This window comes from Protopterus annectens, chromosome 13.part0, assembly GCF_019279795.1.
Source record: "Protopterus annectens isolate FY-2018-M chromosome 13.part0, PAN1.0, whole genome shotgun sequence".
Lineage (NCBI taxonomy): Eukaryota > Metazoa > Chordata > Ceratodontiformes > Protopteridae > Protopterus > Protopterus annectens.
Window position 1 is genome coordinate 1222937851 of NC_056747.1, and position 23535 is coordinate 1222961385.

At 43.6% G+C, this 23535-nt stretch overlaps 1 protein-coding gene across 3 annotated transcripts in view; it reads right to left on the reverse strand.

Annotated features, from left to right (window-relative positions):
- GOSR2 (golgi SNAP receptor complex member 2) overlaps nt 1–23535 on the reverse strand; it is a 440089-nt gene that overhangs the window by 260378 nt on the left and 156176 nt on the right. For 2 of the 3 annotated variants that reach the window (XM_044055226.1, XM_044055227.1), the window contains exon 5: nt 1767–1907. The exons of the other annotated variant lie outside the window; for it this stretch is intronic. In XM_044055226.1, coding sequence (XP_043911161.1) covers nt 1767–1907 — 141 coding nt within the window. The remainder of the gene's footprint in view (nt 1–1766; nt 1908–23535) is intronic. 3 annotated transcript variants of the gene reach the window in all.

The window sequence follows — 23535 nt, forward strand, 5'->3', positions numbered from 1 at the left end:
CTTCTTTGTGTGTGTGTGTGTGTGTGTGTGTGTGTGTGTGAGGGGGGGGGGGGGGCTTCCCCTAAACTTATATATAAACCAACTCTGGGATCACCGTACCTTGGAGAAAAGGGAATATTCTGAGAAATGGCATCTCGGACTTGGTATATTTAAATCTGATCTTTTAGCCATTTAGTCTCTGTGCTTCAGGACTTACTCTAATGGGTCCCAGCATTTCAAATGGTTACAGTTAAGAAGTAATTTCATATTCATATGTGAATTAGTTTATAGGATCATAGGAAGTTACTCAGCTACTGGCCCGGAGGCCCTTACAAGCCTAGCGAAGAATTTAGCCCATGTCCCAACAAGTCAGCACCTGATGCCACTGCCCAGCAGGGACACAGGTGGAATCCCAGGGGTGTAATTTCTGTTCTCCATCCAGTTATCCAGGTTGTGCTTAAAAGGGGCTAATGAGGTACTCTGCTTGACATGGGGAAGGAATCTATTTTACAAAAGGGGGAATCTCTGGGGCTCAAATCTGTTCAGCCAACAAGTCCTGTTGATGTCAAAGAGTAGATTGAAGTCCTGCATGTGGATTGCGGATCTGCAGCAGTCCCATCAAGTTTGAGTCTGAGATTGCTTTGTATGCCAAACAGAGGTCACCTCTGAGGAGACTGTAAGAAACTGAGTAGAGGGACAGGGCCTTTAGCCTACCTGTGTAGGGTAGATGTTTGAGGCCCTGGATTCTCCTGGTGAGGAACCTCTGTGGTCTCTCCAGCTGCTGCATGTGCTTTGTGAGGTACATGTTGAAAGGGCCTTATAAGGGAAGAATACAGGGAAGTTATGATCACCTTATCCCTGGATGAGATACCCTTACTAATGAGGTGGGTCAAGTAGAAAGCTTTCCATACAACAGAGGCAATATAGTGGCCAAAAGTCAATTTGCTATCAACCTGGGTGCCCAAGTCACATACAACTGACTACATGCTTAGGACCTTATTATTAATGTGATAATTTGTGGGGGAATCATGCTCCCCCCAAAGGGGATGATTATGCATTTTTTGGCATTCAGTTTGAAGCCATGTTTTTGGCACCAGTCATTTGTTTGAGTGATACCCTCTTGGAGGATGTCCACATCACTAGGGAATTGATGAGAGCACCCAGCTTGCAGTCATCTGCAAACCTGGTCAGCCATATCCCACTGGTTTTGGCCTGCACTCAGAAAAGTATATCCCAAACAACAGAGGCCCCAAGACCGATCCCTGGGGTACACAACATATAAAGATAATCTTGGGTACACAGCATATAAAGCATATAAAGATAATCTTCTAGCTGTGCTTTTATTTCTGAGCTGAAAGGGTTTGATCTGTAAATGACAATTAGAAGGGGAGACAAAAGGGTAGTCTTTTAGTGAAAATACAGAATACAAGATAGGCCAAAACAAAGCCTTGTGAACACCTGTGCTTAAAATGGAGGCATCAGATTGTAGGTCCAGTCTTAACTTTAAGTGTTCTACCTGACATGTAGCTCTTGAACTAAGTGGCAGCAGCACATCCCAGCAAAACATTTGGTGGCAATGACACACGGTCCAAGCTCACCTATTGCTACATGTCTACAGATCATGACCATACAGTCTGGATACAGATGAGCTACAACAGTCAAAAGGGCATTGTGAAGTCCCTTAATTATTCCCACAGTGACAAAATGTACAGGATCACTGATTAAAAACTTAAAAATAGAATAACAGATGTATTAGATAAAATAATGTGCGCAATGTGTGCTCCCACCTTTAATGTCATTCTCTGATCCCTCAATCCCTGAAGGATGTTGCTCCCGTTGTTCAACATGTCGTCCATTCCGCGGTGTGCATTGTGAAGAGACGTGTTAAACTGCAATGACTCATCTATCGCTATGGAGGTGTCTGCATCCTGCATGAGAGAGGCAGTGGCCATGTTATTACCAGTTCTGATTATAGCAGAGTATGCAGTCATGTTCTACAGATGTATGCTAGCGAATGCCAGGCCAGCAAAGCAACAAAAGACACTTTAATTTTACCTTAAATGCATTTATATACACATACATGTACTAAATCATAAAGGTTGATGAAGGATCTCTGATGCACATACAACACACCAATCATTCACATCTGAAGTACCTCTGACCCTAGCCAGCTTCCAGAACTTCAATGACGCCTATTTACCCTGGTCACTGCCACCTCTGCCTATAAAACATAGTTGGAATAAAGGGTACAACATGAACTTGGCAACTAGGATGGTATGGGAATGAAGCAATAGCTCCATCCCTACAATCTAAACCAGAAAATGCACTCACTGGAAGCAGTCCTCACCTTGGAAGATGCTGACATTTGTGCAGTCACTGAGACCTGGTTTAAGGCTGTGGACAGCACTCCGGCTATACCAGGATACATTTCTTTCCACATGTTCAACCACAAAACTAAAGGAGGTGGTGTATCAATATTCATTAAAGATAAATGCACCTCTAGACTGGTTAAACAGCATGATTCCCTTGAATTGCTTCAGGTGTAACTGACTGTAGGTAAGACCCCTCTTCAGGTCACTGGCCAGCTATAGGACTCCCTCCACGAATCAAGACATCCACTCAGCCTACTTGGCTCTATTTGAGTCAATCAAGATACAACTAAATACCCTGTTTTTTGTTGACTTTAATTACCCATCCATTGACTGGGTAAATTACACATGTTCTAACTCACCTGTGCAAAGAAGGTACCTGGACTTCGTTAACTCTGATGCCCTGGACCAGCTGGTCGACACACCCACAAGAAGCTCAAACATCCTGCATCTGGTGCTCATCAACATGGGGAAAGCTGCACCACCCCCAGTGAGATCTGACCACAAATCAGTCCTGCTAAAAGTCACTATTACACAAGTCTCTCCTCCCCCCCCCCCCCCTTAGCAACAGCTAAATTAAAAAACTTCTCCAAGGCCAATTACAACCTCTGACATGATAGCATAAATAGCTTTACAGCCCCTCTCCCCACTGATAGAACAGACACCTATCCCGAGTTATACAACAATGCTTTATACAAGCACCTGTTCAACTGTATTGACTCTGCCTTGCCTGATAGAACCAAAGCAAGATCTTCAAGGAAAAACAAACCTACGTGGTAGACAACTGTCATTAACAGGCTATACAATACATACAAAACTGCAGTCTAAGGGTGGGAAGAAAGGGTCTCAAAACTGGAAACACTCCCTACTCAACTTAAACAAGCAAATAAGACTCCTAGTTAAGTCTTTAAGTTAACTATGAAACCAAATTAGCTTCTCTAACTAAGGATAACCACAGGGTGTTCTTTAGTTACGTCCGCAACATCAAAGGTAGAACTCATAATTAATGGTAGCACATATACAAAACCTGTGGATATAACAAACCTGCTGGCTGACAGGTTCAGTGAAAACTTCACTCCCCTGTCCCCACCACATAAGCCCCAAAGCATCCTTAATACCAGTCTTCCACCTAGGATCTCAGAGGAGCAGGTCTTAAACGCCCTCTCCAAGACCAAAAACACAGCCTTTACGGGGCAAGACAACATCCTGGGCTGTGTTCTATATGGTTTATAACAGAAATCAGCATCACCACTGGGCATGTTTTTCGATCACAGCCTAAGCACTGGCCTCGTGCCAGCAGAATGAAAAACAGCTACTGTCATCCCTTTGCCCAGTGGGGGTGCATCCACAGACCCTGGGAACTAGCTTATAGCTTGACTAACCTTATCTGCAAGGCCATGGAACAGATCATCATGGACCTTATTAACAAAGGTATAGAAAATCTACAAACACTTGACCCCACCCAGTTTAGTTTGTCAAGGGGAGATCATGTCTGTTAAACTTGGTGGAGTTCTTTGAGACAGTTACCAAAGTCCTAGACAAGGGCAAATCTGTGCATATGGCCTACCTAGGTGTAGCCAAGGCAAATGACACAATTCCTCACTCAGGCATCATTGATAAACTCACCCAGCTGGGTATCAATCCATGTATTGTCAGGTGGGTTGCAAACTGGCTCACTGATAGAACTCTTATGGTCAAAATTGGAGACTCCACTTCCTCCAGCAGACCTGTAACCAACGGTGTTCCATTGGGATCAGTTCTGGGACCCCTACTTTTCAGAATCTACTTCTCAAAAGTACAGGCTAAAACTACAGGACCGTGTCTGACAAACTTTGCTAATGACAGCAATCTAGGAACAAGCACTGAAATCCCTAGTGATGTCAACATCCTAGGGAGGTCTTACGCAGACTAATGACTGGTGCCAAAGTCATGGTCTTAAACTTAACGTAAAAAAATGCATCATCCCCCTCTTCGGCAAGGATGGTGCTCCTGCTAGATACCACATCAAAAGCAATACCCTAAGCACACAGTCAGTGGTGAGAGATCTGGCCACACAGGTCAACAGCAACCTTAACTTTGATCACCATGTCTCTACAGTGGTAAGAAGGGCATTTTATATTGTTCATCTCATAAATAAGGGCATTGCCTCCAGAAAAAAAAAAAAAAGAGGTCATAACCACCCTGCACTCTTCCCTCATCAGGCCAATAATAAAATACAATGGACCTGTTGGTATGTTCCTTTCCAAACACCTGGAGCAATTGGAGAGACCATAAAGGTTCCTTACAAAGAAAATTCAGGGTCTTCAAGATCTATCTTATGCGGACAGACTGAAATTGTTATCAATTTACTCTGTCTTGTACAGACTGCTCAGAAGTGACCTGCGCCTTGCATACGCATCAATCTCTGACCCTCCTTTAATGGAAATGCTGCACAATCACAAGTCAAATGGCATACAGGTAACTCGCTCAAAGGACCTTAACCTGGTATGTGACATCAACAGAACTTGCTGGAGAGACAGATTTGTCTCACAGAGGTTGCCCCACCTTTGGAACAAGCTTCCTATTCATGTTAAACAAAGCTAGTAGTTGGCCCTATTTAAGTGCAATTTGGACGACTGGACGGGTAACCAGAAATTCACCCCAGGGGTTCTACCTGTGTCCCTCTTGGACAGAAGCAAAAGGTGCTGATTTTAGTGTCAGCTTGAATCAGACACCCTTGGGAAAATGGCATGAACTTGGCTATGCTTCTAAGGGCCCTTTGGCTGTTAGCCTAGTAACCTCCTATGATCTCTCTCAAGTTTTGGACAGTTTTAAAAAGGGCCCCGTTTCACAGGTTCAAGGAGCTGGCCTTCTGGTGGACAGGAAAAGGTCCTACTAGCAATACTGACAATTCCTGTCCATTTAGCATTTCAGCAAATACAGAGCTGACGGGGGTGGGGGTGGGGGGGGGTTGAAGAGTTTATGACATCAGCCCCATTTGATGGGTTGCTGGGCTTGAGTTTTTATACAGCCTGGTCGTACAGCTGGTATGTATGGGCAAGTAGTAAAGAGCAGACATCTACAACAGGGTGCATGCAGTGAAGCAGATGTGTACATTACACATCTATGTCAGTGTACATCTGGCTTCAGGAGCGGGGAAAATAGTGGAGAGGGCATAAAACAGAAAGCTTTAGTACTCTGCTAGGACGGTATCAATGGTCTAGCAGAGAGCCGAGATCAATGGATGGAAACTCACATATCTTCTTGGATTTCAACAAAGGGAAGTGTTACAGAAAAAATAATAAAATCTCTACTGAAAGAGTCCTGAGACTACGGTTTACATCATGGGAAGTCTTGCTCCTTCTGGGTAAATAACTCGCATCAGAATTTGTCACAAAGCATAACTAACAGGCTTATGATATGGATTGACTGTTTTAATGTCATCATTTTTTGCAAGCCCCTTAGAAAACCCTCCAGATATCCTTTCCAGACTTTCCAACTAGAATCATGAAATGTTGCCTACCCCCAAGGGTACCAAAAATGATGGATCTATGTCATAAGATCAAAAGACCACGACTGAATCAGAAAACGACCAAACCTTGGAACATCAAACAAGCTTCTCCTCTTAAAGCCAGCATCATGAAAAACTGTTTTTGCAAGGGGGGGGGGGGGACCCTGACATCCCCTACCTATTACATACACGACCTGCAAGATCACTCCATATTGGGGGAAAGGGCAAGCACCCAACCCCCAAAAAATACTGGCTTCGACAGGATAAGCTGGTTTGACATGCCAACATTTGATCTTCTCGAATTCAATCATATAGTCTTTCGATCTTTTAAAATAGACATCAAAATGATCCCTCCCTTAAGGTTGGAAATAAATAGGGTAAACAAACAGATGAACATGTAGCAGGATTTTCATTTTAGCTGAAATGTTCAGTTCTTTCCTCCCTTGTCTTCATCATCTTCAGTTTCTTCCTTTTTGCATAGTAACCTGGTGGAATCTATTGCTACCTCCTGTGAACTTAGTAGTCAGAAAGAAACAACTCACTACTTGAGTTGGAGAAAGGTGCTGCAGGCATACACTCATCTTCACTAAAGTGAAATCTCAGGATAATGTCTATATAACAGTGATTCAGCCTTCCTTTTTACTCTGCCACCTCTGCAGTACGGAACATATAACCCACAATGAGCCTGAGTGGTACTGCATACGCAGAATACTAATTCAAATGACTGTCTTTCTGATTTCTGTAATGTACATTTCTCGCAATTATCATGCTGTAAGGAAAATGTAAGCTGTCATAAATCTCAAGATGGATGACTGGAATCCATCTTGACTTAACCTCTCTTTGATATTCCGTATTTTAAAAGCAAACAAGTATTTTGTGACAAGATGCAAGTTATTTTGTTAACTGGAAAATGTTCTGGTGTGTATAAAGTTAATTGATACATCTTGTGGTTAGCATAAAGGCTAGGTGTAGAGTGTTTTTTCCCCCAGCATTTTGCCTTTCCAGTAAAAGGAGAAAAGGAACTGCAAGACTGCGGCATTTGGTAAAAACACAGTATATACGTCAACCTGTGCTGAATCTGTAATAGTAAGACGTTTGAAAAGCATAGTTTATCTTTAAAATTTGTGAACCTCAGAGTTCAGGGGTGCTTGCAATATGATATTGCTGATGAAATGTTTATAACTTCTGTTAACTCTTTACTGGAGCCTTTTGTGAATTTTTGCAACCCTTCAGTCAAGCATTTCAAACAAAAGCTATTAAGGCAATCTGGAAACAGAAATAAAATATGCATGCTTACTGTAGTATTACTACACTAAGCTCCACAAGCAATACAATATAAAGACATTAAAAAATTGGAAGCTGAAAACTGCAGTCAAGTTTACTATAGCATATGTAAAATTCAGTTTCATGTTGATCCACTGAAGGCAGTTCTGATGAACACAAAGAAACCAAAACCAGTTTGCCTACACTGCCTACTGAAGAATTTTTTTTTTTTGGTGACGGAGGCAAGTCCCCTGCAGCCCCCAGAATTACATATACCAACTCAAAGGTCATACAACAATGTAAAAAAAAAGGGCAACCTCCACTTTCGTCAAAGGCAGTTTTGGCGAACTGGCTTCAGTTTCTTCAATGGGTTGATATACAAGTAGATGCAAAGAAACAAACTTTTTTATTAATTTTCAAACATAAATGTTACTTACAATTACACCAAAATGAAAGTTGTGTGTGCTTACTACAATACTATACTTCAATTTCTCTACAAACTTTCCTAACATTTTTCTAAATATTAAATGACTGAAATGACTGTCATATACCTTGTATTGATTAATCAATATTTTTATATTACGTCTAATTTGTTATAATTATTTAAACTGTGGATGTTTTTCGTTTTATTTCTGAAAACTGTAAAATTATTTCTTAAAATGTTTTGCAGTAATTTGGAGCTTTACTCCTTGGGCCTCCGCTAAAAATGGACTTCTACCCACTTGGACCCCCCCCCCCCCCCCAAGGCACTATTTCTCCCTGCCTCTACACTTGTAGAACAAACAAAAGTTACAACACTAAAGAAAAATCTTGAGCACAAGCCAGGGGGACAAAGGAAAGGAGGATTATTGCTACTGACACAAATGAAAACTGGAAACAGTCACCAAATTAAATCTAATGGAGTTATAACCAAGACTTGCATCGAAAATATTTGACGCGTATGTCAAGACTTTGGCCACTGAGGCAGAAAATTAGTCTATGAACTCTAACCCAAATGGGGAAAAAATTGTTTTTATAAATTTCAGGTAGATGGTCTCTGCAAGGATCAAATAATAGAGATTGATTCTATTGGAGTAAACTGCTGATGGGTTTCACTGAAACTGGAGTAACCAAGCAATCAGCTTGAGTGCATGGACATCTAGATGGACCCTAATGGTTTGGTGGTTTAGAAAACTTTGGTGTGGAGAAAGCTGAAAGGCAGTGTCTAAAACAAAGGGCTGCATCATGGGAATCAAAATCTACCAAGGCCAGAATTGGGCTATCAATCTGTTGTCACAGGAGGGGAAAGACACCAAAGCCAGGTTATAACTAGGATATAATGTGTCTTGCCATTGAGCAGCACAGTGAGGAAGAAATACCTGCAATTCTTGGAAACGGTTGGGTAGGTACAAAAATACATACAAGAAGCAATGATTTTATGAAATCGGCCAAATCATAAAAAAATCCTCCAGAAAGGACCACCACTGCATTATAATCAAAAGCCCAACTGGCTGCCACTTAACCCAAAAGCTGACCACTTACTAGCTTCCCTGATTTTCAAACTACACCAAGACATCCTAACCCTTACCTCCCCCCTTTCTTCCAAACTCATTCTTAACATGCCATCTTACAAACTTCTACATTCCTCACACTCAGGACCAGTTCTGCAGACACTGAACAAAACTTTACTGCACCAAGCACAGCTTCTTTCTCCTAGCTCCTAAACTCTGGCAAAGCCTTCTTACCTAACAGACTCCTTACTTACTTAAGGAGACTTACTCCTATGCTACTTTCCATACTTATGAACTGAATTAGGAGTACTTGGGCAGTATTCGGATAAGGGAGATCAACCTGTCACAAGTAGTAATTCTGTTGGATATGCCAGATAGGGTGGTTTGAAATATGTATACAACAGCAATGAGTCTTTGGGAAGAAAATCATTACCAGGAACTGGAAAAGGCAGGATTCTGCCAGATTTGATGAACTTGAACAGTTAATGCTGGAACTCACTGAAGCATTACTTGTCAAAAAGTGGTACCTGAAAACTGGCTTAATGATGGATGCCACGGCTGGACATGATGCCAGCTTTCCAAGTCAACAGGGACACTGAATAGCCATTTATTCAAGAAGCTCTTGCATCTCGTTCCTTACTTGTATCTTTTGATGCAGTGATGCATCTTACAAGGATAATGAGGGGGAAGAGATGCAATACCCATACAAGTACACTGTGAATGAAGCAAGGCAATGCAATTACTTAATGCTTATAAGAGGCCTTGTTCTACCTACCATAAGAGTACACTAAATCAAACCAGTAAAGAACTTAAAGGAACCATTTGGAAACTGGAAGCTGAATATGATCTTAAAATAGCCACTGGAACCCAAACTAAATACAAATCTTTGTTTAACTGTCAGGACGCTAACCCAGCAATGTTCAGAACTGGTCCACAATAATAATACTGTCTACTCTGACCAAAAAAAAAAAGAGCTACCGTCCTAAACAAATTTTGTGAAATTTTACTTCACCCAGTTATTGCTATTCCACAAATTCTGTAGGCCCAGCCACCTCCTAGAATTACCATTGATCTGGTTATCTCAGTTCTCTCAAAGGTTGAGAGCACCTCATCCACAGGCTGTGGTAACACACTAGGATGCCTGATTAGCAGTACCAAATATGACACGAGAACCATCTGCTTAACCACTTTAACCCAAGCCATCTCAATGGATACATTCCTAAAATTTGGAAAATAGCCAATGTAATGCCATTGCACAAGGGTGGTCCAACCATGGACCCTAGTAACTATAGCTCTATTATTCTCAGTATCTTCTCAAGTAAAGCTATGACACATATAACCTCAGACCTCATTAAGCTGGACACTGAAAACCTCTTAAGCATGAACCCTCACCAATTCAGTTTTGTTAAAGGCAGGTCATGCCTGTTTAACCTCATTAACTTATTTAAAAAAGTAAGTGAGATAGAACATATCTGAATCTGGCCAAGGCCTTTGACAGTATCTTCCACTGCAGGCATTACTAACAGATTTATAAATCTGAATATTTATTTATTTTATTGCTGCCTGTATTAGTTCCTCTAGGCTAGCAGTCTGTTTTCTAGGGAGAACCAAAGTGGTATTCATACTAAGTAGGGAACATTTGGACTGGACACTGGGGAAAGCACAGTTTTGTACCTACCATAAATGTAGATGTTCGAAGATCCACATTGCTGCAGTCATAACCTGTGGGTAGTCCGCTGTCCTCGGTCGGCCCGAATACCAAAGTATTAGGCTGGTGTCGGTCATGGGCACTCAGATCTGACGTCAGTGCGTCATGGTATTAAAGCGCATGACCGACGTCATATCCTCAGTCTTTTCTTGCCCCAGATGTCAGAAGGCCCTAAAAAGAAAGGCCACAGCCAAAAATAGAAAAACCTCCAAAACCCATGTACAAACAACATCTACGACCCAAACCATACAACCACTCCAAACTACAGAGGGGAAGGAGGGAGGGTAAATTGGACTGCAGCAATGTGGATCTTCGAACATCTACATTTATGGTAGGTACAAAACTGTACTATGTTCTTCATCTCACATTGCTGCAGTCATAACCTGTGGGTAGAATCCCAAAGCAAGTGTAAGGGGAGGTTGGCAAAATCATAAAGCATTGGGAGCTGCTAATATGCCCTGTAAGACTGCAGTGGCATACCCAGCCCTAGACTTGGAATAAAGAGGGAGATGGTAATGTTTAGAAAAAGTGTGCACTGAACTCCAAGTAGCTGCTTCCAAAATATCTTTAGTAGCTACACCCCTTAAAAAAGCAGTAGAAGTGGCAGTAGCCCTAGTGGAATGAGGTCTGATTCCAGCCGGAATCTCCTTACCATGATGAGAATAACAAAAAGCAATACAATGGCCAATCCACTTAGAAATAGTTTGTTTTGAAACAGGTTTCCCCTGAGAGCCCAAAGCGAAAGAAACAAATAACTGCTGAGACTGTCTGAACCCTTTAGTCCTGCTCAAATAATAACGCAACTGCCTGTGAATATCCAAAGTGTGCAAAATTTTCTCCCCTTTATTTTGGGGTTCAGCATAAAAAGTAGGCAAATGAATAGATTGGTTCAAGGCCACATTTGAAACCACTTTAGGCATAAAAGTAGGGTTAGTACGCAGAGATACCCTATCCTTATGAAAAATCAGGAAGGGTTCAACTGCCATTAGAGCCTTTAATTCAGATACCCTTCTAGCAGACGTAATGGCCAACAAAAAAGCAGTCTTCCAAGACAAAATCTTTAACTCAGACGTAGCTGCAGGTTCAAAAGGAGGTAAAGTAAGTTTTTCCAACACAAAATTGAGATCCCAGGAAGGAGTAGGAGCTCTCTGGGGGTCTTATGTTCTTTGCCCCTCTAAGGAATTGCTTAAACAAAGGATGAGAGAATAATGGTGGGTCACAGTCATAGTGAGTGGAAATGGCTGCAGCATGAACTTTTACAGAGGAGAAAGACAAACCCTTGTCTAATAATTCTGTAAGATATTGAAGAGAAACACTCAAATCAGGTCTGGAAACATCAAAGCTCTTTGCTTTGCTCCAAATAAAAAATCTCCTCCATTTATCAGCATAAACTTTCCTTGTACTAGGCCTTCTGGCCTCCAAAATAACATTCAAAACTTGTTGAGGAAGCTGCGCCCCTCCAGGTTCTAGAACAGAATATGCCAGGCTGTTAGATGCAGGGACTGAATCCTGACATTGAGGAAATGATTGCCTGCCTGAGACAAAAGGTGTGGAATTGAAGGCAAAGGCCAAGGAGGCTCCCGTACTAAACTCCTCAGCAGAGGGTACCAGTGCTGTCGAGGCCAATCCAGAGCTATTAGAATCATGGAGGGCTTGTCTTGTCTGACCTTCAAGAGCACCTTGGGAAGGAGAGGCAGAGGAGGAAGGGCATAAACGTGAAGATTGCTCCAACTGAATGATAGAGCATCCACTTTCCAAGCTGTTGGATGAAACATCTTTGTGCAAAACTTTGGCAACTGGAAATTTAGTGGGGAAGCGAACAGATCTATGTCTGGAGTCCCCCATATCACTGTCAACTGTCGAAATACATGAGGATCCAACTTCCACTCGTGGGGAACCACCATCTGTCTGCTCAAAACATCTGCTAAGGAGTTCTGTGCTCCTGGCAGAAACCTTGCCTGAAGAGTGAGGTGCAAACTGAGAGCAGTCTCCCACAAAATCATAGCTTGCCTGCAAAGAGGGTACGAATGTGTTCCCCCCTGCTTGTTGATGTACCACATGACAGTTGTGTTGTCTGTTTGAATCAACACTTGTCCCGGGTGAAGTAGATCCTTGAAAGCCATCAATGCAAATTGGACTGCTAACATCTCCTTCAAGTTGATATGTAAATGTTGAAGTCTGGCAGGCCACGTGTCTTGAACCCATTTTCCATTGAGGTGTGCTCCCCAAGCCTTGTCCGAGGCATCTGTCGTTAAGATCTGACTCGCCTCTGGTCGGGTCACAGAGAGTCCCTTGTTTAGGTGACATTCCTGGGCCCACCACAAAATTCCTTTTGAATGCAAGGTATTATCTGAATGACAGTGTCCAGATCGTGGCAGTGTTGTGTCCATACATTTTGAGATACCATTGTAACTTCCTCATATGCAGTTTGGCATTGGGAAGCACCAGAATACAAGATGCCATGAACCCCAAGGCTTGAAGGACTGTCCTTGCAGTCAGCCTGGACCATAGAGACAATTGTTGGAAGTAAAGTGAAAGGTTCCTTTGCTTGTCCAGGGTCAAAAAAGCCATCTGGGAAGCTGTATTCAGTCTCACACCCAGAAAGCACATTTCCTGAGAGGGTACTAGACTGGACTTTGTTTCGTTCACAGAATACCCTAGGCACCTTAACACTGCCATAACATACTGTAGATGGTGTAGTAGCTTGTTTTTGTCTTGAGCAAGAATCAGGCAATCGTCCAAATAAGGATAAATTTGTATTCCTCTTAACCTTAAGAAGGCTATCACCGGAGCCAGAACCTTTGTGAACACCCTGGGCGCAGTAGATAAGCCAAAGGGCAATGCAGAGAACTGATAATGTAAAGTCCCAGCCCGAAAACGCAGGAATCTCCTGCAGCTGGGCCTGATAGGAACATGAAGATAAGCCTCTTTGAGATTCAGAGTTACCATCCAGTGATCTTTGCCCAACAGAGGCAGAAGTTGTTGCAACGTCAACATTTTGAATTTTGGAATGTCCAGGTATGTGTTGAGAATAGATAAATCCAAAATTGGCCTCCAAGTGTCTCCTTTCTTTGGTACAAGAAACAGGCGAGTATAAAATCCTAGGCCTACTTCTGACAGAGGGCCTGCTGTATAGCCCCCATTTGAAGAAGTAAAGAAATCTGTTTGTGAGCCTCTACCCTTTGCTGAGGAGGGACGTCTGGCATGCCTTTGAAAGGAGGCAATGTGTGGAAATAAAACTTGTAGCCTAGGTCTATAATGTCCAACACCCATTTGTCCTGGGTGACTAAAAGCCAGTTTTGCTTGAAGAGTGCCAACTTTCCTCCCAGAGGAGCCGCCAGACAGGAAGGATCTGGCGGCTGAAGATGCAGGTCATTGGGCCTGTTTACAAAAGGACTGGCCCCTACCCTCACCTGTAGATTGTGCAGGGGAACTCCACGTTCTAGACCTGAAAGAACCCTGAGCTCTGCCCCTACCACGTCTAGATCTGCCCCTAGACTGTAAATCAGAAGAAGGGTAAGCCCATCCCTTAGTAGGCCAATTCCTGCTAAACTTAGGGGGCTGCACCTGCAAAAAATCCTTAACAGTCTGCATAGACTTAGCTTTGTCTTCCATTTTCTTTAAGACAGACTCCACAGGAGAACCAAACAAAACTTCAGGCTGCAAAGGAGCATCCAAAATTCTAGCTTTAACATGCTCTGACAAGTTCTGATCCTTAAGCCAGGCGTGCCTGCGAATAACTGATCCAGTGGCAGCCACCCTGGAAGAAGCCTGTAAAGCATCAAAACCACACTGCAAAGAATGCTTACCCACCTGATCAGAGGCATGAACCAAATCCTGTAATTCCTTACACTCTATGCCCTCTGCCAAAGCATCTACCTTAGATTTTAACTGAGTAAGGAGAAAATTCTGGTACTTCAACATATGAAACTGGCAATTCAAAGCCCTCATTGCTAGAGTGGAAGAGGTATACACTTTTTTCCCCACCTATCCAAAGCTCTAGAGTCTTTATCCATAGGAACTGGATTCTTTACAACAGAAGCCCTGACACCCTTAGGTCCCTGGCTAATAGTTTCTGGGTCAGCCCTTGGGCTCTTATACAGATATTTATGAGCCTCTGGCACTCTGTAATACCTATCTGGTTTAACTGGCGCAGGAGGCAAAGAGTCTGGATAAAGAGAAGCCTCCGAGAAAACATCCTGAACAACATCCAAAACAGGAGGTATAGCCAAGGGCCGATGTTGTGGCAAAAACAAAAATTCCCTAAGCCTCTTTCGGGAATCCGAGAAATCCTGACCTTCCCATTTAAAATGCTCCCTCATAGAATGCAGGGTTTCTGAAAAAGAAAAATCCTCTGGAGGAGAAGCAGAAGGACTGGAATCCTCTGCGTCTGAATCAGAATAAGGAGGAAAATCCTGAATGTCTTCAGCCGAAGACTCTGAGTAATCAGAAGCCTGTTCCAAACTTTCCACCTCTGGCTCCACCCTAGACCTCTTATCTGGAGGAGGCATAGAACCCCTGATTAAGGAAATCAAATCTTCTGCCATTTTAAGCATGTGTTTTTTAGGCACAGAACCTGCAGAACTAGGACTGACACCTGAGGAAGGCAAACCAGGCCTGACCTTGGAAGGTACCTTAGAGACAGAAGGAGAAGGCCTAACCACCTTAGGCAAAGAAGGGAGTACAGCAACCTGAGAGGCCCCCTCAGCCTGACCTGACTCCTGAGTGGCCACATCCTGCAAAATTAACGGCTCCCCCTGAGACTCAGCTGAAACCTCGGCTGGATCCACAGATTCCACCGTAGTTTCTAAAGAACCGGCGTCTGGAAAGTACAGTTTTGTACCTACCATAAATGTAGATGTTCGAAGATCTACATTGCTGCAGTCCTTACACTTGGGTAGTCCGCTGTCCTCGGTCGGCCCGAATATCAAAGTATTAGGCTGACGTCGGTCAAGGCGCTTAAGACTGACATCAGGACGTCAGGGTACAAATGCGCATGACCGACGTCATATCCTCAGTCTTTTCTTGCCCCAGATGTCAGAAGACCCTAAAAAGAAAGGCAAAAACCAAAAGACAGCAAAAAACAACCAACCACCCTTGCACTAACCATATGTACAATATATACAATATCCACAATATTTACAACCCAAACCATACAACCGCCTCTAACTACAGAGGGAAAGGAGGGAGGGTAAATTGGACTGCAGCAATGTAGATCTTCGAACATCTACATTTATGGTAGGTACAAAACTGTACTATGTTCTTCATCTCACATTGCTGCAGTCCTTACACTTGGGTAGAATCCCAAAGCAGAGGTAAGGGAGGATGGCAAAACTATAAAGCATTAGGAGCTGCCAAAATGCCCTGTAAAATTGCAGTGGCAAAACCAGCCCTAGATTTAGAGTAAAGTGGAAGGTGGTAATGCTTAGAGAAAGTATGCACTGAACTCCAAGTAGCTGCCTCCAAAATATCTTTAGTTGCCACCCCTTAAAAAGCTGTAGAAGTGGCAGTAGCCCTAGTGGAATGAGGCCTAATCCCAGCTGGAATCTCCTTACCATGATGGGAATAACAAAGCAATACAAAACCCAATCCACTTAGAAATAGTTTGTTTTGAAACAGGCTTGCCCTGAGAACCCAAAGCAAATGAAACAAATAACTGTTGAGACTGCCTGAACCCTTTAGTTCTGCTCAAATAATATCGCAACTGCCTGTGTATATCCAAAGTGTGCAAAATCTTTTCCCCTTTATTTTGGGGGTTTGCATAAAAAGTAGGCAAATGAATAGTTTGGTTTAAAGCCACACTAGAAACCACTTTAGGCATAAAGGAAGGATTAGTATGCAAAGATACTCTGTCCTTATGGAAAATTAAGAAAGGCTCAACTGCCATAAGGGCCTGTAATTCAGAAACCCTTCTCGCAGAGGTAATGGCCAACAAAAAAGCAGTCTTCCATGATACATATTTCAACTCGGCAGTAGCTGCAGGCTCAAAAGGTTGTAGAGTGAGTTTCTCCAACACAAAATTGAGATCCCAAGCAGGAGTAGGAGCTCTATGCGGGGGTCTTATATTCTTTGCCCCTCTAAGGAATTGCTTAAACAAAGGATGAGAAAACAATGGTGGGTCACAGTCATAGTGAGCAGAAATTGCTGCAGCATGAACCTTAATAGAGGAGAAGGACAAACCTTTGTCCAGTAACTCAGTAAGATATTGAAGAGCCACACTTAAATTAGGCTTAGAAACATCAAATTCCTTTGCTGTACTCCAAAATAAAAATCTCCTCCATTTATCTGCGTACACTTTTCTTGTACTAGGCCTTCTGGCCTCCAAAATAACATTCAAAACTTGCTGTGGAAGCTGAGACCCTCCAGAGTTTAAAACAGAATATGCCAGGCTGTTAGATGCAGAGAGTGAAGTTTGACATTGAGTAAATGACTGTTCTCCTGAGACAGCAGGTGTGGAATCGAAGGCAAAGGCCATGGAGGCTCCCGTATCAGACTTCTCAGTAATGGGTACCAGTGCTGTCGAGGCCAATCTGGAGCTATTAGAATCATCTTTGGCTTGTCCTGTCTGACCTTCAGGAGTACCTTTGGGAGGAGAGGCAGAGGTGGAAAGGCATACACATGAAGATTGCTCCAATTGAATGAGAGAGCATCCACTTTCCAAGCTGTGGGATAAAACCTTTTTGTGCAAAACTTTGGCAGCTGGTAGTTTAGTGGAGAAGCGAACAGATCTATGTCTGGAGTTCCCCATAACACTGTCAATTTCTGAAATACATGAGGATCCAATTTCCACTCGTGGGGATCCATAATTTGTCTGCTCAACACATCTGCTAAGGAGTTCTGTGCTCCCGGCAGAAACCTTGCCTGAAGATTTAGCTGTAAACTGAGAGCAGTCTCCCACAAAATCATTGCTTGTCTGCATAGAGGATAAGAATCGTTCCCCTTGCTTGTTGATGTACCACATGACAGTTGTGTTGTCTGTTAGAACCAACACCTGCCCTGGAAGAAGTAAATCCTTGAAAGCTATTAATGCAAATTGGACTGCTAACATCTCCTTCAAGTTGATATGTAGATGTTGAAGTCTGGCAGGCCACGTGTCTTGTACCCACTTTCCATTTAGATGAGCTCCCCAAGCTTTGTCTGAGGCATCTGTCGTTAGAATCTGACTCGCCTCTGGCCGGGTCACAGAGAGTCCCTTGTTTAGGTGACATTCCTGAGCCCACCACAAAAATTCCTTTTGAATGCAAGGTATTATCTGAATGACAGTGTCCATATCTTGGCAGTGCTGTGTCCATACATTTTGAGATACCATTGTAGCTTCCTCATATGCAGTTTGGCATTGGGAAGCACCAGAATACAAGATGCCATGAACCCCAAGGCTTGAAGGACTGTCCTTGCAGTCAGCCTGGACTGATGAGACAATTGATGGAAGTACAGAGAAAGATTCTTTTGTTTGTCTGGGGTCAAAAAGGCCATCTGGGATGCTGTATTCAGTCTCACACCCAGAAAGCACATGTCCTGAGAGGGTACTAGACTGGACTTTATTTCGTTCACAGAATACCCCAGGCATCTTAGCACTGCTATCACATACTGTAAATGATGAAGAAGTTCGTCCTTTTCTTGGGCCAGAATCAGGCAATCGTCCAAATAAGGATAGATCTGTATTCCTCTTAGCCTGAAGAAAGCTATCACTGGAGCCAGAACCTTTGTGAACACTCTGGGCTCTGGGCGCAGTAGATAAGCCAAAGGGCAATGCAGAGAACGGATAATGAGAAGTCCCAGCCCGAAAACGCAGATACTTCCTGCAACTGAGCCTGATAGGAACATGAAGGTAAGCCTCCTTGAGATCCAGAGTCACCATCCAGTGATCTTTGCCCAGCAGAGGCAAAAGCTGTTGTAACGTCAACATTTTGAACTTGGGAATGTCCAGATATGTGTTGAGGATAGATAAATCCAAAATTGGTCTCCACGTGTTCCCCTTCTTTGGTACTAGGAACAGGCGAGAATAAAATCCTAGGCCCACTTCTGGCAGAGGGACCGGTTGTATGGCCCTATTTGAAGTAGCAGAGAAATTTGTTTGTGAGCCTCTAGTCTTTGCTGAGGAGGAACGTCCGGCATGCCTTTGAAAGGAGGCAAGGTATGGAAATAAAACTTGTAACCTTGGTGTATGATATCCAATACCCATCTGTCTTGGGTAATCAAACTCCAATTTTCCTTGAAGAGTGCCAACCTTCCTCCCAAAGGTGCTGCCAGGCAAGAAGGATCTGGCAGCTGAAAAGGTAGGTCATTGGGCCTGTTTACGAAAGGACTGGCCCCTGCCCTCACCAAGATTGTGCAGGTGAACTCCCTGTTCTAGGTCTGAAGGAACTCTGAGCTCTACCCCTACCATGTCTAGATCTACCCTAGACTGAGAATCATAAGAAGGATACGTCCACCCCTTAGCAGGCCAATTCCTACTAAACTGGAGGCTGAACTTGCAAAAATCTTTAACAGCCTGCATAGACTTAGCCTTGTCTTCCATTTTCTTCAAGACTGACTCCACAGGTGAACCAAACAACACATCAGACTGTAAAGGAGCATCCAAAATCCTTGTCTTAACATGGTCAGATAAATTCTGATCCCTCAGCCAGGCGTGCCTGCGAAGAACTGAACCAGTGGCAGCCACCCTAGACGAGGCCTGTACAGCATCAAAACCACATTGTAAAGAATGCTTACCCACTTGTTCAGAGACATGCACCAAATCTTGCAATTCTTTACACTCAATGCCTTCCGCCAGAGCATCTACCTTAGACTTCAATTGAGAAAGAAGATAGTTTTGATATTTCAACATGTGAAACTGGCAATTCAAAGCCCTCATAGCTAAGGTGGAAGAAGTATAGACTTTCTTTCCCCATCTACCCAAAGCTCTGGCCTCTTTATCTGGAGGCACCGGATTCTTTACAACAGAGGCCTTGACACCCTTAGGTCCCTGACTAACAGTTTCTGGGTCCGCCCTAGGACTCTTATAAAGATATTTATGAGCCTCAGGCACCCTGTAATATCTATCCGGCTTAACAGGAGCAGGAGGCAAAGAATCAGGATTAAGTGAAGCCTCTGCAAACACATCTTCCACAACATCCAGAACAGGTGGTATAGCCAAGGGCCTATGCTGGGGCAAAAGCAAAAATTCCGAAGCCTTTTCCTGGAATCAGAGAAATCCTGACCTTCCCACTTAAAATGCTCCCTCATGGAATGAAGAATCTCTGAAAAGAGAAATCCTCTGGAGGAGAAGCAGAAGGAGTCGAATCATCTGCATCAGAATCAGAATAAGGAGAGTATTCCTGCAAGTCTTCAGCCGAAGACTCTGAAACATCCGAAGCCTGCTCAAAACTCCCCAACTCTGGCTCCATCCTAGGCCTCTTATCAGGAGGGGGCAAAGAACCTCTAATCAAAGTAATTAAATCTTCTGCCATTTTAAGCATGTGCTTCTTGGGCACAGACCCTGTTGAACTAGGAGTGACACCAACAGAAGCTAAACCTGGCCTGCCTCTGGGAGAAGCCTTGGAAACAGAAGGAGAGGGCCTAACCACCCTAGGAAGGGAGGGGAGTACAGTAACCTGAGAAGCCCCTTCAGCCTGACCTACCTCCTGAGAGGCCACATCCTGCAATATCAAAGTCTCCCCCTGGGACTCCAGAGAAGCCTCCGCGAACCACCGGTTCCACTGACGCCTCTAAAGAACCGGCGTCCGGTACGGACGACTCTTCTTGCCTGGGTTTAGCTGCTTTGTCTTTGCGCTTCTTCGAGGAAGCGGGCGGAGCATCCGACGGCATATTATAATTGCACCGCTTCCCGAAGACCAACCTGGCACAATCTAACCTTCGCTTAATAGTGCGCTTATAGAACCTAGCACAAAAGCGACACCCAACAACGTCGTGCTCAGGCCCCAAACAAGGAATACACAAAGTATGATAATCTCTATGCGGTATCTGCTTCCCACAAGAAATACAGTTATTCACTTTTTCTGACACCACTGAGGCAAGAAAAAACTAAAATATTCCCCAACGGGGTACTTAGCCAACTTTGACTCGGTCTGAAACTCCGAATTCGAAAAATTTCAGAACGCCGAACGGCACTTGCAACGCTGCTTCTGCATCGGACCATGCGAAAAAAAAGACTGAGGATATGACGTCGGTCATGCGCATTTGTAACCTGACGTCCTGATGTCAGTCTTAAGCGCCTTGACCGACGTCAGCCTAATACTTTGATATTCGGGCCGACCGAGGACAGAGGACTACCCAAGTGTAAGGACTGCAGCAATGTGAGATGAAGAACATCGGACGACTCATCCTGTTTGGACCTTAATGATTTTTCTTTGCGCTTCTTAGCGGTAGCGGGCGTCGGAGGATCCGACGGCATATTGTAATTACACCGCTTACCGAAGACAAGCCTAGCGCAATCTAACCTACGTTTAATGGTGCGCTTATTAAACCTAGCACAAAAGCGACACCCGACTACGTCGTGCTCAGGCCCCAAACAAGGAATACAGAGAGAGTGGTAATCCCTATGCGGTATCTGTTTCCCACAAGAAATACAATTATTCACTTTTTCTGACATCCGGAATTAACTGAGGCAAGAAAAAACAAAAATATTCTAACAGGGTACTTAGCCCAACTTGGTTTCGGTCTGAAACTCAGAATACGAAAATTTCAGAACGCCGAACGGCACTTGCAAACGCTGCTTCTGCTTCGGACCTTGCGGCAAAAAAGACTGAGGATATGACGTTGGTCATGCGCTTTAATACCATGACGCACTGACGTCAGATCTGAGCGCCCATGACCGACGCCAGCCTAATACTTTGGTATTCGGGCCGACCGAGGACAGCGGACTACCCACAGGTTATGACTGCAGCAATGTGAGATGAAGAACATCTTGCCTTATTACACACTTAACTGGTTACTTCACAGAACTCATATTGTTAAGAGTCTGAAGTGCCACTTCTAAAAGGGTGAAGTTACCAATGGTATAGCACAGGGCTCAGTGATAGGCCCTCTCCTATTTGGCATACATTTCTATGATCTTCATATCAACACTTCTGGCCTACAATTAGCTACGTTTACAGGTGACTGTAAGCAGGGTACTGATATCTGATCTCTGACTCACAAGTCGGACTATGTTAACAACTGGTGCAAGGACAATGTCTCCATTTAAATGTGAAAATGTAGCATTCCTTTTGGTAAACAAAATACTTCCACAGCAGACCAAACAGGCTGCACACCCCATCAAGCAGATAATGTCACAAGGGATCTCGACATTCTTGTTAATTCCTTACCTTTTCACCATCGTGCCACTGCACTAGTTTGGAAAACCTTTCATATGTCTCAAACAGTTTCCAAAGGCATCGACTCTAGGTCCAAAGAAGTCTCACTTCCCCTCGACTCATCTCTTGTTATACCATTTACTGAAAACAATGCCCCTTTTAGCATCGATTTGTCTAAATATAATCACTCATCTTGAGAGGCTAGAGAGATTTCTAACAAAAAGATCAATGGCCTCGAGACCCCCTGTTACCCAGAGAGGTTGATAGTCCTCTCTCTGTACTCAGTCTCTTACAGACTCATCTGTGGTGATCTGCATCTAGAGACTTTGTGGCTATAAAAAAATGCAACCCTCCTTGACTTCTAGTTCCGCCATGGAACAAATGGTTCCTCAAATACCCAGATAAGAGAACTAAACTATCAGCATATAAATAAAGGCAGGATGCCATGACAAAATTTGCATCCTAGCAGATCCTGCACCTCTGGATCAGACTTGCATTATATGTCAAGCAGAGTAGCACTCCTGCCACTCTCAAGGTCAACCTAGATAACTCTATTGGCAGCTTCAAATTCTCCCCTCGACTATCTTGTGTGCCCCCTCCTTGAGGCTGAAGGGAGCTTCTTAAGATGGTCTGCTGGTTCTGTACATAATGGTCTGCAGACTGCCTAGCACATACCTGTAGATCCATTAAACTATGAAGAGGGGATAAGTGATGGTCTCTGGCTATAATCTTTGTTGTCTATGCTTCCTTGGTTACTGTAATCAACTTCAGAATGTGAAGTAAGAACATCTTCCATCTATGCAAGGAGGCAGCTGTAATTGTAGCCATAACTTTATTTACAATAAATCAAAACAAATCTCATTTAGAAAGTGAGGTGTCTGTATCATGATTACAGCTGTGTGTTGTCTAAGTGGGAATGATGTAACACTTGAGTGGAGTGAATGATGTTACACTGAGTTTGTGAGCAACTGGAAGAAAGTACAGTTGTGTACACTTACCATAAATGTAGATGTGTATTCACTGTTGCAGTCACCACTTGTGGGTTATCCCTGCCGGATAGCCCTCGGCCGGCCCAAATACTAGAGTAACGATTACCCCTCCAGTACCGGCTGCAGGTCGCCTGAGACTGACATCAGGTTGTCAGCGCTATAAAGGGAGGCAGCAGACGTCATTGCATCAGTTTTTCTTGCCCCCAACCCATAAGAGCTCTGGCCAGAAGGCCTGAGGAAGGCCAACCTGGGATAAGCTATTGGGTATAGTTAGCTATGAAAGAACAAAAGAGGGAAAGAGGGTGGGAAACCAGGACTGCAACACTGAATACACCTGAACATCTACATTTATAGTAAGTGTACACAACTGTATTATGTTCTTCCGAGTTTCACTGTTGCAGAAGATTCCCAAAGCTGAAAAAATAGGGTGGAAGGAAGGAAGGAAGGGAAGGAGTCTTAGAAAAGGCTTGCATTGCTCTAAGTGGAAGCTACTATGTCCTGCAGGACTACTGAAGCAAAGCCTGCCCAGGATTTGGAGTAAAGATGCAGTTGGTCGTGTTTTGTGAAGGTTTGAACAGATGTCCAAGTGGCAGCTTCTAGGATATCCTTTGGTAGGGACACCTCTGATGAAAGCAGTGGAGGTTGACGCTGCCCTAGTGGACATATTTGGGAGGTATTTTCCTGTGGGAGGAGTAGCAGAAATGAATGCAGTGAGATATCCATTTAAAAATGGTCTGCTTGGACATAGGTTACCCCTCGGCCCGAGGGGCGAAGCTGACCAGCAGCTGGTCAGTCTTTCTGAAAGACTTGGTCCTATCCAGACAGTATCTAAGCCATCTGCGCACATCTAAAGTATGTAGGATCCTTTCCCCCTATTCTGTGGGTTTGGAAAGAAGGTAGGGAGATGGACAGCCTGATTAAGGGTCACATAAGATACCACCTCAGGCATGAAT